Source organism: Molossus molossus, unplaced genomic scaffold, assembly GCF_014108415.1.
Source record: "Molossus molossus isolate mMolMol1 unplaced genomic scaffold, mMolMol1.p scaffold_m16_p_11, whole genome shotgun sequence".
Taxonomy (NCBI): Eukaryota; Metazoa; Chordata; class Mammalia; order Chiroptera; family Molossidae; genus Molossus; species Molossus molossus.
In genome coordinates this window covers 697,847-710,880 of record NW_023425346.1, presented here as the reverse complement: position 1 = coordinate 710,880, position 13,034 = coordinate 697,847, and the positions used below count along the sequence as shown (strand labels likewise).

The window sequence follows — 13,034 nt, the reverse complement described above, 5'->3', positions numbered from 1 at the left end:
GACACAGGACCTTGGCTGACCAGTTATTTAGGCTCTTGGAACCTCAGTTTCTCACATGCAATGTGGGGCCTCTAACAGTGAGTCAAGAACAAGGGAGGCCAGTCTGGCTGGTGTGGTTCAGTGGCTGAGCATCAACCCTGCACCAAGAGGTCACCGGTTTGATTCCCAGTCAGGACACATGCCCAGGTTGTAGGCCTGATCCCCAGTGGGGGGCATGCAGGAGGCGGCCAATCGATGTTTTCTCTCATCCATGTTTCTCTCTCTCCCTCTAAAATCAATAAAGGAAAAAAAAAAAGAACAAGGAAGGCCCGAGAGTGAGTGGGCGGCTGTCGCTCCAGCTCCTCTTTGCTCCCAGACGCTGTCCCCAGGCCAAGCACGGGCTCCCCCACTGCCCTCCCCCCACAGCACTGTCCCTCTCCCCTCCCCCCACTCAGCTGTGCTCTGGCCCCAGGCCTGCTTCCTGCTGTTGCCAAGTTGTCCCCCATGAGAACGTGACCCGGGGTTCCAGAGAAAATGCCAGACTACACCCCAGACCCTGGCTGCCCTGCTCCAGATGACTGCCCGTCCGGCCTCTCGCTGTGGTGAGGAGCTGAGAAACCTCCGTGGTGCAGGCCTTCGGTTCCTGAGACACGACGTCCGCAGAGGTAGATGCAGGCGGCCCCGGTTACTGCAGGTGATCAGTTCCAGACTCCACTGCCATCAATGAATTTCCACGAAGTAGGATTTTTTATTTATAAATCGAATATTTTGCCGTTAGAGCATAGAAAACCTGTTTATGACCTCTAAGTATGTTTTTAAACATTGTTAGAGCCCTCTAGACATGAAATAACAAACTTTAGTCACCATTACACTCATATTACCCAATATATTAGACAAAATAAGAGAAAATAAGACACAGACATTACAGATATATTATAATCGTACATTTAACTACACACACACACACACACACAGTTCTCACACCCCACCACTAACCTATGAAAACAGTGCAACCTGCTCGGTGATGAAGTGATGAAGATGGAGGTGTCCTGCACAGCAAAGAGGAGCAAGGTCACTGCTCCTCTGCAGGCACGACCTCAGTGGAGAGTCTTCAGGTGGTGCAGTGTCTTCAGCAGGTGCGTCGTCGTCTTCCTCCCTGAAGGAGCACTAGGAATAGGCAGTGGGTGTCTGGGTGTGCGGCTGAAGAACATCGTGATAGGCAGTTGCTGGTGCTGTTTTCTCATATGCGTGAGGAGGTTCTGTAGGGTTCTGTCGCTCCATCAGATGCATTCGGAACCACAATGCACGCATCATTTGTGGGTCCCATTCACCAATCATGTCCTGTGCTACCTTAATAGTTCTCACGCCTTGAGAGGGACACTCAAGTGTAAGGCCAACTTCCTCCTCCTGACCCCCAGGAACCTCTGGCTGCTCTTCCTCCTCCTCACTCACAGACTCAGTCATCTCCACCAAATCCCTCCGGAACGTGTTGTTCACATAGTCCTCTGCTGCAGGCTGGTCAGCACAGGCAGCTTCTCCATGGAGAACGACACTCCAGATGATACCTCTTCTGGAACTTCTTGAACCAACCCTTGCTCGCTGTGAGATCCATGAACATTGCAGAAGAGGGTCCTGGTTGAGGTCTGTCCGCCGTAAAGCGCTGATAGAGCTGTCTCGTCTTCTCCCAGATGACCTGCGAATCCATCGGAATGTTTTCCTTGCGGCTGCCGCTAATCCAAACGGCTAGGGCAGACTCCGTTTTCACTATGAACTTATTACAACTTGTCACAACGCGCTTTGCTTCCTTGTTGAAAGAGACAGTAGTCGTTGCACAGATGTTCTTTTCATCTTTATGGATGGAGTGAACGGTAGATTCATTCAAGTCTAACGGTGGGCAACCTCCACGATTTTCTTGCCACCTTTGATCATATCCAAGAGTTCCACCTTCTCCTGGATGGTAAGCATCTTCCTCCAGCACTTAAGTTTCATCGTCAGAAGGCTTAGAAGAAGCAGCACATTTAGGAGCCATCGTGGGGCTTAGATAAAAGTTCTCAGAAATTGCAAGCACTTACAAGAGCAAAGCTGCTTCCGATCGATGCATAGCGACGTAGAAGCGTGTATGAGAGAAACGAACTTTCGTGAGGCTGAGCCAATCAGTGGCCAGATTGGAAGAGGACAGGATAGCCAATGAGTGAACAGTATGCTCTGATTGGCTTGATTTCACAACACCCGATTTTTTGGAAAAAAGTTATTGCCCACACACAAGGAGTGGCTGAGGGTTGCACTGGCATTGAAGGAGGTGCAGTGGTGCTCGAGTACATAGGCCTGCTGTCCACACACTCGGTAATTTTAATTGCAATTGTAAAACAGGGTGTATAATTGACTCAGACAACTGAGCGTGCACTGTATCATTTTCACTGTCTCGATCAACTTTTTAATAAATATATTTGAAGCAAACGTGACAGAGTGAAGCCGCGCAAGCCGAAGCGCAAAGTGGCGGGGACGACTGTATTTACATGAGCTTCTGGAGCTCCGACTCGGGGTGATGCTCGCCTGTCACCCCCAGGCTGCAAACACGGCCCACACTGGTTCTGGGGCTCTACGGACAGTGATTTCTAGGACACCATTCCCAGGCCAGCGGGGGGGGGGAGCAAATGCTGCTGGAGCTAGGTGGGGTGCCTTCCAAGGCTGCAGGATGATGAGGGAGCCCTGCCCTCATGCTTCTCCAGGGAGGAGCATGAAGCTCTGCCCACAGAGGAAGGCCACTGGGGCAGCCCCGGGGTGTGGCCGTGGAGACGGAGATGGGGACTGGGCACCAGGCTGGAAGCACAGGGACCCGGGCAGCCTCACTCTGTGCAAGTCCCGCCCAGAGCTCCACCAGGCCGGAAGGAAGGTCTGTGACTTCAGAGCGGTGGGCTCCAGGCTCTGGTTTTGGCTGCGGGTCCTTTGTGTCCAACCAGTCTCACAGGGACGCCCCCAAACTAGGGCTGACAGATGGCAGAGGCCAGGGAGGAGGCCTACCCACTGGTGTGGCCTTCGGGGCTGGGCTCTGGTGGCAGCCCCCTGGGCGCTACTGAGGGCTTCCGAGGAAGGCCCTGGGGATCCCTGCTGCAGGGAGGTGTCGGGTCAGGCAGCCATCTGTCCACCGGATCAGCTTCCCAGGCCTCTGGCTGAGTCCCTGCTCCATGGGGTTCCCATGAGAGTTCAGGGGTCAGCAGGTCCACTCCTCTCATTTGCTGCAGTGCGCTTGGTGACCGTGGCTCGAGGGCAGGGTGTGCGGGCCCCCTCCCTACAGGGCAGACCCTCTGACCCATGTGTGGAAGGACAGTCGGGAAGCGTCTGGCAGTGCATCACTGCAGGACCAGTGTTAGGACACGGGGGACCAACCACCCCTCAGGAGACACAGCAGCAGCCAGTAAGCAAACAGGACGCCCAGCTTGGTTTCCTCCTGGTGGGAAAAATGTGCTAAGAACATGGCTACTGGCCTGGCAAAAGTTCAACGCCTGACGGTCCCAAGGGCTGAGGAGCCAGCCTGGAGAGCACTGGTCCGTCCAGTAGGCTGCGGAAGGGCCACCCACTGTCTGAGAGACACTCCTCCCGCCGGCTCTCAAAACAAAGCAGAGAAAACAAGAGACGTGTCTAGACACCCTCCGTGCGAAGCCAGAAGCCTGTGCGTTCGGTGTGCACGTCACGGACCAGCGTGGAAGGTCAGGGACAGTCTGAGGCGTGAGACTAAAACGCAGCGCAGGTGGTGTGGGTGGGGGGAGCCCCGGTGATCCCCACGTGAAAACACACCCGCCACCTCACAGCTGTCCCCGGCGGTAGTTTAGGAAGGGGAAGAACGACCATGTCCCTAGGTTTCGACGAGGCCTTGGGACTCAGCCGGGCAGGCCCCTCGTGTACAGCCAGAGTCACCCCCATTTTCTCCTCTCTCTCCCCTCTCCATGGAGCTCCCCCTGGCTGGGTCTTGAGGCGCGTCAGAGACACTGGAGGGAGAGGAGCAAGCTGCTGCTAACACAGGCCAGACACCAGGGTGACTGGTACAGCCCCACAGGCCACGATTACAGGGCCTTGTCATCTGGGCCGCCGGCCGGGGATGGGGCTCTCCGCAGATCTCGGCGCAAACATGAGAGCCCTTTTGTTGAGTGCGTATGGACAGGAAGGAACCGAGCAGTCCAGATGCTACAGCTGCGGGGAGCAGGGGACCCCATCACTGAAGCATGAACATCCCAGGTCGTCATGCTGGAAGGCCGGGGTGATGGTAGGCACTGCAGATAACGGTGCCCCAGCTGCTGGGCTCCAGCTGCAATACGAGGAGTACCTGCCCTGCCGGCCCTCGAGCTGACCAGCCCGGAGTGGGGTCAGGAGCCGGTCCTAACAGGCTACGAAGGACCCTTTCCTCCCCAGAGAAGGACTTTGCAGCCTCTTATAAAAAGAGTCCTCAGCACCAGGCACAATTTCAAATACCGGAGGTAGGCACTATCAGGATGCCCATTTCACAGATGGGAAACTGAGGCACAAGATAGGTCACAGAGCTTGTGAGTGGCAGAAGCAGAATCCCACCCCACTGGTGTGGCTTGAAGCTTGGCCCCCGTCCTTGCTCTGCTGACCCCCTCCAGGCTTCTGGGTTCCAAGGAAGGCCCTCGCTCGCCCACCTGCCGTGGGCTTTTTCTCCCCACTGGCTTCCGCACTGCTAGGCTGGCCCTGGATCACCTCTGTCCTTCCTGCAGAGGGTGGGCAGACGTTCCAGGAGCGAACACCATCCACACCGAGTCCTCCCAGGCTGGCCCTCAGACAGGCTGTGCTGAGCCATCAGAGACCCACCTCACACCGGCACCTCATGCACGAGGCAGGCAAGGGACACACGGGAGAGGAGCTTGACCAGGTGCAGAGCTGGGCCAGGGCTGCAGGACGGCTCTGACCCAGAGCTCATGTTCAAATGTCGGCCTGGGCACCCGGCCACTGTGCTGTCCAGGCGCACCTGGGCTGCAGCGATGGGTGGTCTCCCGAGAAATTGGGGTCCTCAGCTCCTGCTGTGACTAATGGGGGTGGGTCTGCACAGCTACTGACCCCCTTGAATTCTACAGGTTCATAAACAGTTAAGTCTGGAGTTTTAATCTCTCACTATCGGCATTCCAGACAATTACTGATTTGCTGGTGCCCACGGGCTGGTCAGTCTCCACATACACACACTGAGGCAGGTGTGTGTACTCGTCTGGTCTCAGACAGGCTGCGCTCAGGCGTCAGCCAGCCACCCGCCTCTCCTGGAGGGTCCTTGGGCACCAGGCCCGCCCCTCCCCCGTGGGAAGCCTCCGATGCAGGCGGGCCCTGGGCACCACTCAGGGCAGCAAGACCTGGGCTCCACCCGGCTGCAGCATTCTCAGGGACCACAGGTGGCCATTGCTCCCACAAGACATGGACACAGCTGGGGCCAGAGGGGCTGTGAACACAGAGGCTCCTCTACTGAGCAAATGACAGATGCCACAGCCCCCCGGAGAGATGGGGACGGAGGCTCACAGACACGGTCTCCATGTGCCCATGAGACCTCTGATGCAGACACATGGTGACAGAGGCTGACCCAGGGATCCCCCTCTTCCGGTCCCCGCTAGGCTGATGGAGCCCCATCTGCTGAGAAGCTCAAGAACCTGAAGGGGTTTTTAGTGAAATTCAGGGCGTCTGTCCCCACAGGCAGCCCTTGGGGAGCTGGGGCCTCGGACCCAGGGTGCTTGGCTGAGAAGACACACACCAACAGCCAGGAGTGGGGGGCTGCCGAGGGGCCACCAGGCAGTGCTGCAGGCCGCCAAGGGGCGGGAAGGCTGCCCAGCTAGGCTTTTACCCTTCCGTCAGGGAAGCAGGCCCCTGGCCCAGGCAGAGGTTGGGACGGGGTGTGTGGGCCCTAGCAGTTGGACAGTCCCCTCCTTTCTCCCACGTGGCCGACCCTGATGTCACCTTTGTGTCCAGGTCAGGCTGTCTGTGGATATGTGTATCCCACATGATCCCTGCAAGCTGGGGACCGGGGACAGTGTCGCACCAGAAGGGGAAACTGTTACCCAGGGGGAGCATAAATCAGGCTGCATATCCCAGAGCCAGAAAGTGACGGGCCTGCATCCAGGGGCCTCTGCCTGCCTGTGGGGACCCCTTCTTTGCCTGCCCCTCTGGGGGCCCCTTCTCTGCCCACTTGTTCCTGTCTGTCCTTATGACTGGCTGTGTGTCAGAGGACGGGTCCTGAAACCTAACAACGGTTCCAGAACACCACTTCCTACATACACTTCTATTCATCCCGCAAAACCCCGTGTGGGGGCAGCTTCCACAAGCCCCTGAGACGCTCCAGGGCACACCTCCTGCTGTCCCCACTCACACGCTGGCCTATCTTTGGGGCTGGGGCAGCATCTCATCCCCTGTGGCCCCAGCCAAGCTTGCCACTTTTTTTCTGAATAAGACCTGCCCCACCCGGTAAAGAAAAACACAGACAGACAGCAAAACTTAACAGGAAGAGAAGGAGCCAACTGACTTCTGGAAAAGGCAGGAATGAGAATCTCAAAAAAGGACAACCTTCTTTTCAACATGACCTCTCACCTGTGAGGGCTGGCAAGTGGCTAAGGCCCGGCCGGGGAAGGAGAGCAGGTGCCGTGGGCCACGTGAGTCAGGGAGGCTCGGAGAGCGCGCAGGAGGGCAGAGCCCAGCCGGCTGCGGGTGTGCTTACGGACCAGCTGAATCATGTCGGGGCCTGAGCTACGCAAGGCTCCCCACAGGGCCAGGCGGCAGGGGCAGGAGGCACCGGGCTGCTGGAGGAAGCCCCGCACAGAGTCTAAGCTGCCGGCAGGGCAGCCATCATCAGAAAACCTTGCCCAGATCCCTGCCTGAGCCAAGAGGACGGGGCCGGATCAGGATCTCGCCGCTACTCCAGTGCAGGCTGCCAGGTCCTCTCCAGTCACCGAAAGACACAGCCTGCCTGCGAATTTCCCGTTTGCCCAAGATCCTGGAAGCCCACACGTGCTGAGCCTGGCTGGCCCGCCCCAGTGCTGGCTGCTCCCCCCCCCAGCTCTCCCAGCGGCAGCTGAGTGCTGGGCTGCAGGGCTCTCCAGGACGAGGGACTCTGCAGCCCCCCAACTTTCCTGGGCCCTGCCTTTCGTGCGTGGAAAATGGGGACAACGGTCACATCCCTGCCGTGTGGGGGTGGGGACCCACTCCAAGCACCTCCTGAGGGTGCAGGGGACAAGGGCCAGCCAGCCTCCCATAACAATGTCCAGCCCCACAGAGGATGCCGCTGAGACAGACACTCAACTACCACAGACACAGACCTGCTGAAAAGCCATTTAACGTTTATACAGACAGCACTTAACACTCAGGCTGCTCAACTCAGGACTCCCACTCCTAGGAATTTCCACAGGAAACTGGAGCCATGCAAAGCGTTTACCCACAAGGATGCCCACGGTAGCACCGCCCCAGGGGCCAGAGGCGGCATCCACATCGATGGGAGAACCAGTGACGGGCACCGAGGGGGACGCCAAACAACACTGACGGGGAACTTACATCATGGTTCCAATAGTAGGAAAAAAGTACATGGGGAAAAGGATGACTTTTCTTTTTTAATCCTCACCTGAGGATATTTTTCTATTTATCCTCAGATAGAGTGAGAGGGAGGGAGGGAGAGAAGCATCAATGTGAGAGGGACACATCGACTGGCTGCCTCCCACACGACCTGACCAGGGCTGAGGACAAACTGCAACTGAGGTACACGCCCTTGGCCAGAATCGAACCTGTGACTCTCTGGTCCGTGGACCGATGCTCTAACTGCTGAGCCAAAGTGGCTAGGGCAAGATGACTTTTCTTTAATACCTTACTCCCATCTATCACAATCATTATATTACAATAACAAAAAGGAGGGATATTAAAGAAACACCTGGAGCCCCTTCAGGACCACAGATGCCTCTACCCACCGCCTGCCACTCCCCAAGTGTACCCACACCTTCAGATCTTCCACCAGGAAAGAAACTATGGAAAGGGCTTCTCGGGTCCCTGGCCCCGGGCTGGGAGCTGTGCCCACCAGGCAAGGTGTTCTGACCCAGGAGCAGACAAGGGCCCAGCCCAGAGCCAGCGCCGCAGCACAGGGTCCCCCACACTCTGCAGGGCCCCACGTCTCACCGACAGAGTACCTCCGAGGGCAGCGCTTTAGGACAACACGGGCCGGAGCCCGACGACTGCACCAGCCCGGCACCGCCTGGAAGGACCTCGCGAGTGTCTGGAAGTCTGCGCAGAAAGCAAGCTCTCGTGCATTTGCTCGAAGGGAAAAGGTTTTTCTTTTCTTTTTAGTAAGAAAAAAATTTAATTCTGAACATTTTGACCTCAGATTCCTTCTGTCTCAACCCAAGTCCTCTCCAGGTGATTGAGGCCACGGTGACACCCCAACCAGGTCCAGTAGGTGGCAGGGCCCTGCTCACCGGTCCCAGCCCTGTGCTCGAGTGCCATCGGCCCCACTGCAGGAAAGAAGTGCAGGTCTGGTCCCTAGATAGCACAGATAAGAAGACAGTGAGGGCAAGATGGGAGCTGCCGTGAGCCGCAGGCCCGGCAGGAAGCACTCCAGGCTCAGTGTGCCCAACCTGGCCGACCCTGCAGAGCCCCGAGGTTCTCTGGGACCGGCACTGCACTCAAGGCCAACTTCTTGAATTTGACTCATCTGGGTGAAGCCAGCTGAACACAGCTCCTGGAGAGGCTTCCAGGACCAGAACACGCGGGCAGCACCCGCTCGGCATCCGGCCAGTGCCGGCATTCTACGCACATGATGGGGTGCAGGGCGGCCAAGGGCACCCAGGGCCACAGAGCACCGCTGGGGGCTTCTCGGAGTGAGAGGCAGCGGAGCTGTGGCTGCAGGGAGGGGTGCTGCCGGCAGAGGGGGGAGGAGAGGAGGGCAAGCTGGGAAGAGGGCAGCACAAGCATATTTCTGGAACCAGAGAGGACTTCGGGATGGTGGCGGGGCTGCATGATCAGAGATGAGGCTGCGGAGCCGAGAGGGCACAGTCCACTGACGCCAGCTCCCTGGCTCTGTGCCTCCCGCAAGGAAACGTCTCTGCAGAGCAACATTGAGGCTGGGAACTCCCAGGGGCTCCCAGGGGCCCTGCCACAGAGAGAACGAGGCCAAACCCAGGATCCCATGAGGGGGCCCAGAAGCCACATTAGGTCCCCAATGAAACCCACATGCTTTCAGGGGCATTTCCAGGGCAATCCAGGCAAGGCCCCATGAGCGTCTTCTCTCACATTCAGGCAGCTGGAATGAGGAAGGAGGGTTCTGGCCCTTAGGGGTACCACCTCAACCAAGAAGACACAGAGTGTGGGACATGGAGACACTCTAACCAAGGTCAGCCACCTGCCTGCTGCCCATGGGTAGGCACACCTGTCCAAGGTCAGTGCTTCCTGAGGGGCCTTACGAGCACTCCTGGCTGACGGACACAGGACGAGGGGACCTGCCCGTGCTTCACTCACACCCCTGTCATTCTCGTCCAAGTCAGGAAGCACTGAGTCGCCAGAAGTCCTCAAGCATAGTCCAGGAAGGCACTGAGGACCTGCCCATCTCCTGGTCACCTCACACAGGCCCACTCAGAACCACCCAGGCTGACCCTGAGATGGAAGGCAGCTGTGAACTCTCGTTTCCTGAACAAGGACCACCTCTCCTAGGCCTCAGAACACCGAAGACGCTGTCACCAGGAGCGTGGAGAAGCTTGGCAGAGAGGTTCTAGAAGTGACCCCTCCTGACAGAAAGGCATTTGTCCAAGTCCTGCAATATGCCTGGCCCTGAGAGGAGAAAGAAAGGGTCCTCACTCTGGTCCCAGACCCCAAAGGGCCCTGTCAGGGCAGCACCACTCCTCAGACACCAGCTGGGGGTTGCTCCAACACCCACAGGGAGAGTGGGTCCTGGCCCTACTGGGAGGGTGAAAGTGACATCTTAGATTCATGAAACCAGTCACCACCAATCTCGGGCACCCCGCCGAGGCCAGGCACAGCACCCGTCTCCTGAGAGGTGCTGGGTCCCTGAGAAGAACGGGTGAATTGCACCTGACCTCCACAGACTAGGGGAGCACTTGGCAGGTGACCCTCAGGGCAGGCGGGAGATTACCTCGGCCTCTCAGGAAGCTCATTAAAAGTGCAATCTATCTAGAGCCTGGAACAGAAATGAGAAGAGAGGAGAGTGAAGACGAAGCTGTCACCTGCCAGGTGGTGTGATGGTCTCCGGAGTGGACAACAGAGCAAGGGCCTCAGAACACCCCGGAGGCTCCTCCTCCCCAAGGCCTGCTGCTGAACTCAGCACCTTTCAGCCTGGAAGAGGTGGCCAGCAGCATCTAGCTGACCAGGCAGCACAGAGCATTTACTTCCTGTGCTTGTCACACACCCACCCTGGGGTGGGGCACTGGGGACCCCTGGTGCAGCAATCAGCTCCACAGGATCCTCCCACTTCTGTCTGTGAGGGAGGCTGCTCTCGTGGACAAACTCCAGAACAAAGAGGCCAGGGGCCCTGCACCCTGGTGACCCAAAGGGAACGTCCACCTCAAGAGGTGGGGCTGTAGGAAGAATGTCATGGTTGCAAACCGGGGCCAAAGCCACGTCCACTGGGCAGCTTGATGCAGGCCTCATGGCAGCGACCAGAGCAGACTCTGCACACTTTCCCTAAAGGGGCTCTCTGGAGCCAACTCCCCTTGGCAGAAAGGATGTTCTGTCCCCATTCCCCGCTCCTGTAGGCAGGGAGGTGCCCACCTAGGCCTATTTGGGTTGGGCAGTGCCCAGTTCCAGGGGCCTACAGCTTGCTGGGAAGGAGGCAGCAAGTCCCCAGGCCAAGCTCAGTCTAGCACAGGGGGGCTGAACCATGGGGGCTGGGTATCATGTCAGGAAAGTGCATCTGTGCAGAACAGGCCAAGTGAGGGCCAGAAGCAATGCCTCAGGGGCCCTGGATAGCCAGATCTGTAAGCACTGCGGCTTTTGGAGGCTGGGAATATCATCTCTCAGGCTGAGAGCTGTTTTTTTTCTGGGGGGAGGCAACACACAGCCAAGGGAAAGTGGGAGGATACCCCTGCCCCCCAAGTCATGTCAGCTCTAGGCTCCAAATTCCTGACCATCTGGGAAAGACCGCAGGAAAAGGACCAAGGGGCTGAGCAGGGAAAGCAACGTGTGGACACGCTCAGCTCCGGACCGGTCCGCTACCCAACTTTCATCCCCAGGATGCCCAGAGACCTTGCACCTTCCTGACACAGTGCGGACAAACATGGCCCCAGCGGCCCAGCTCCCACCCTGGCTGGTTTGGGAATGCAGTCCTAAGGCACAAATGGAAGGTGCACCGAAGGCAGGCAGACTGCACTCCTGGGCCTTCCCAGCCCAGACACTGGAAAGACGGTCCCACAGAGCACCAACACCAATGGGAGGAAAAGAAGCCCCATTTTAACCATCCAAAACCCAGCCCCGGGTTTCTGGCTACAAAGTGATTCCCAGGAGAGTGGCCCCCCACGCAGGTCAGACCTGTGTCTCCAAACTCCACATAAATGGAAGGCCCGGGAAGGTGTCTGGCTGCACCTGCCCCAGACCAGCTCAGCTCCCCCGAAGCTGGCTGTTGGCCCACTTTTGTTCCTTTTAGAGCAAACTCACACCTGGTTCTGGCCCAACTCAGAGAGCAAGCAGCACCGCCTCCTCCCCGCCCCCAGCCCCAGGTCACACTCGGGCCTTTGTTCTACCTGCACAAACGAGAAGGCAGAGCCAACCCCCTTCCCGGGCAGGGCCTCCCCAGCCCCCTCAGGACAGCACGGGGGCCCCCAGGTGCAGGGGGAGAGACACTCCACTTTTCACTTCCGCTTTAGGTAAAAATAGCTGACGAGAGCGGTACAGGGAAGCGAAGACACCAGGTGGGCTACACCCACACAGGAACCCACTTTCCTGCCCCAAAGACGAAAGGGCGGCCTGGATTTATAACCGGGGCGGGTACCATTGCACGCCGGCCCGCGATGACCCGGCGGAAGCCCAGGCACTGCACAATCCGGTGGGCGAAGGGGAAGAGTGGAGACCAGAGGAGGAAAGGAGAGCCTGGTTGGATGGCTAGGAGCCTGGTTGGATGGCCAGGGGCCTGGCCCGGCGGAGCTGTGGCGAGTGGGCTTCCCAGGGGGCAGGGAGGGAGAGCGGGCCCAGGCAGCACGGGGCAGGGTGCGCAGCGGGCGGGCCTCACCTGGGCGTGCGCAGCGCGGCGGGGTCGCGGCGGTCCAGCACGCCGGGCACGCAGTTGGTGAGCTCCGTCCAGTCGGCGTGCAGCCCGCAGCTCCAGCCGGTGGAGAAGCGGGAGAAGAGCCAGGTCTCGCGGCGGTTGGGCCGGTAGCAGGTGCACTTCTTCTGGCCCGGCCGGCAGTCGCAGGGCACCTCGAGACGCACGTTCTGCACGAGGTGGCGGCCGAAGGTGGTGCCGCCCGTCTTCTGGATGTGCAGGAAGACGATCACGTCGTCGCCTTTCATGTCGAAGCGCAGCTCGCGCTCCAGCTCGCGCACCGGAAAGTAGTACTTCTTCTCGTAGTGCGGGTCGGGCGTGGGGAAGAGGTCCAGGTCGTCGGGCGGCGCGCGGCCGCCGGGCGCGCCCAGGCTCAGCCCCGGGCCTGCGTACTGGTACAGAATGAGCATGAAGCACGCCGAGCCCGCCACCACCAGCACGAACTTGCTGGCGCGTTCAACCATGGTCCTGCCGCCGGCGCGCCGCCGCCGCATGTGTCACCATCGCCGGCGGCCGGGGCGCGGGGCCTGCGAGGGCAGGGGGCGCGGCCGCAGCTACCTCCGCCGCCGCCGGCTCCGGCCCGGCCTTGCTACTCGGCACTCAGAATGCCCGCGGAGGCCTGCGCCCCGGCCCTGCGAGGCGCCATGACTGCTCTCCACGCGTCCCGGGCCCCCAGCCCCCGGCCGATCCCGGGCTCGGCTCCGGCTCGGCTCCTGCCGGGCCTCAGCCCGTACCCCAGGGGCCTCACGCCACCGCGCCGCGCCGAGAGGACTGCGCAGCCCCGCGCGCCGCCGCGTCCCCGCAGTCCCCCCGCCCCGCCCTC

General features: G+C 59.3%; 1 protein-coding gene across 1 annotated transcript in view; it reads right to left on the bottom strand.

The window, feature by feature from the left end:
* The window catches only part of HS6ST1 (heparan sulfate 6-O-sulfotransferase 1), a 33,198-nt gene extending 20,493 nt beyond the window's left edge, over positions 1 to 12,705 (bottom strand). Inside the window, exon 1 of the mRNA XM_036254514.1 lies at positions 12,179 to 12,705. Within this exon, the coding sequence (XP_036110407.1) occupies positions 12,179 to 12,705 (527 nt within the window). The remainder of the gene's footprint in view (positions 1 to 12,178) is intronic.
* Between the last annotated feature and the right edge of the window lie 329 nt (positions 12,706 to 13,034).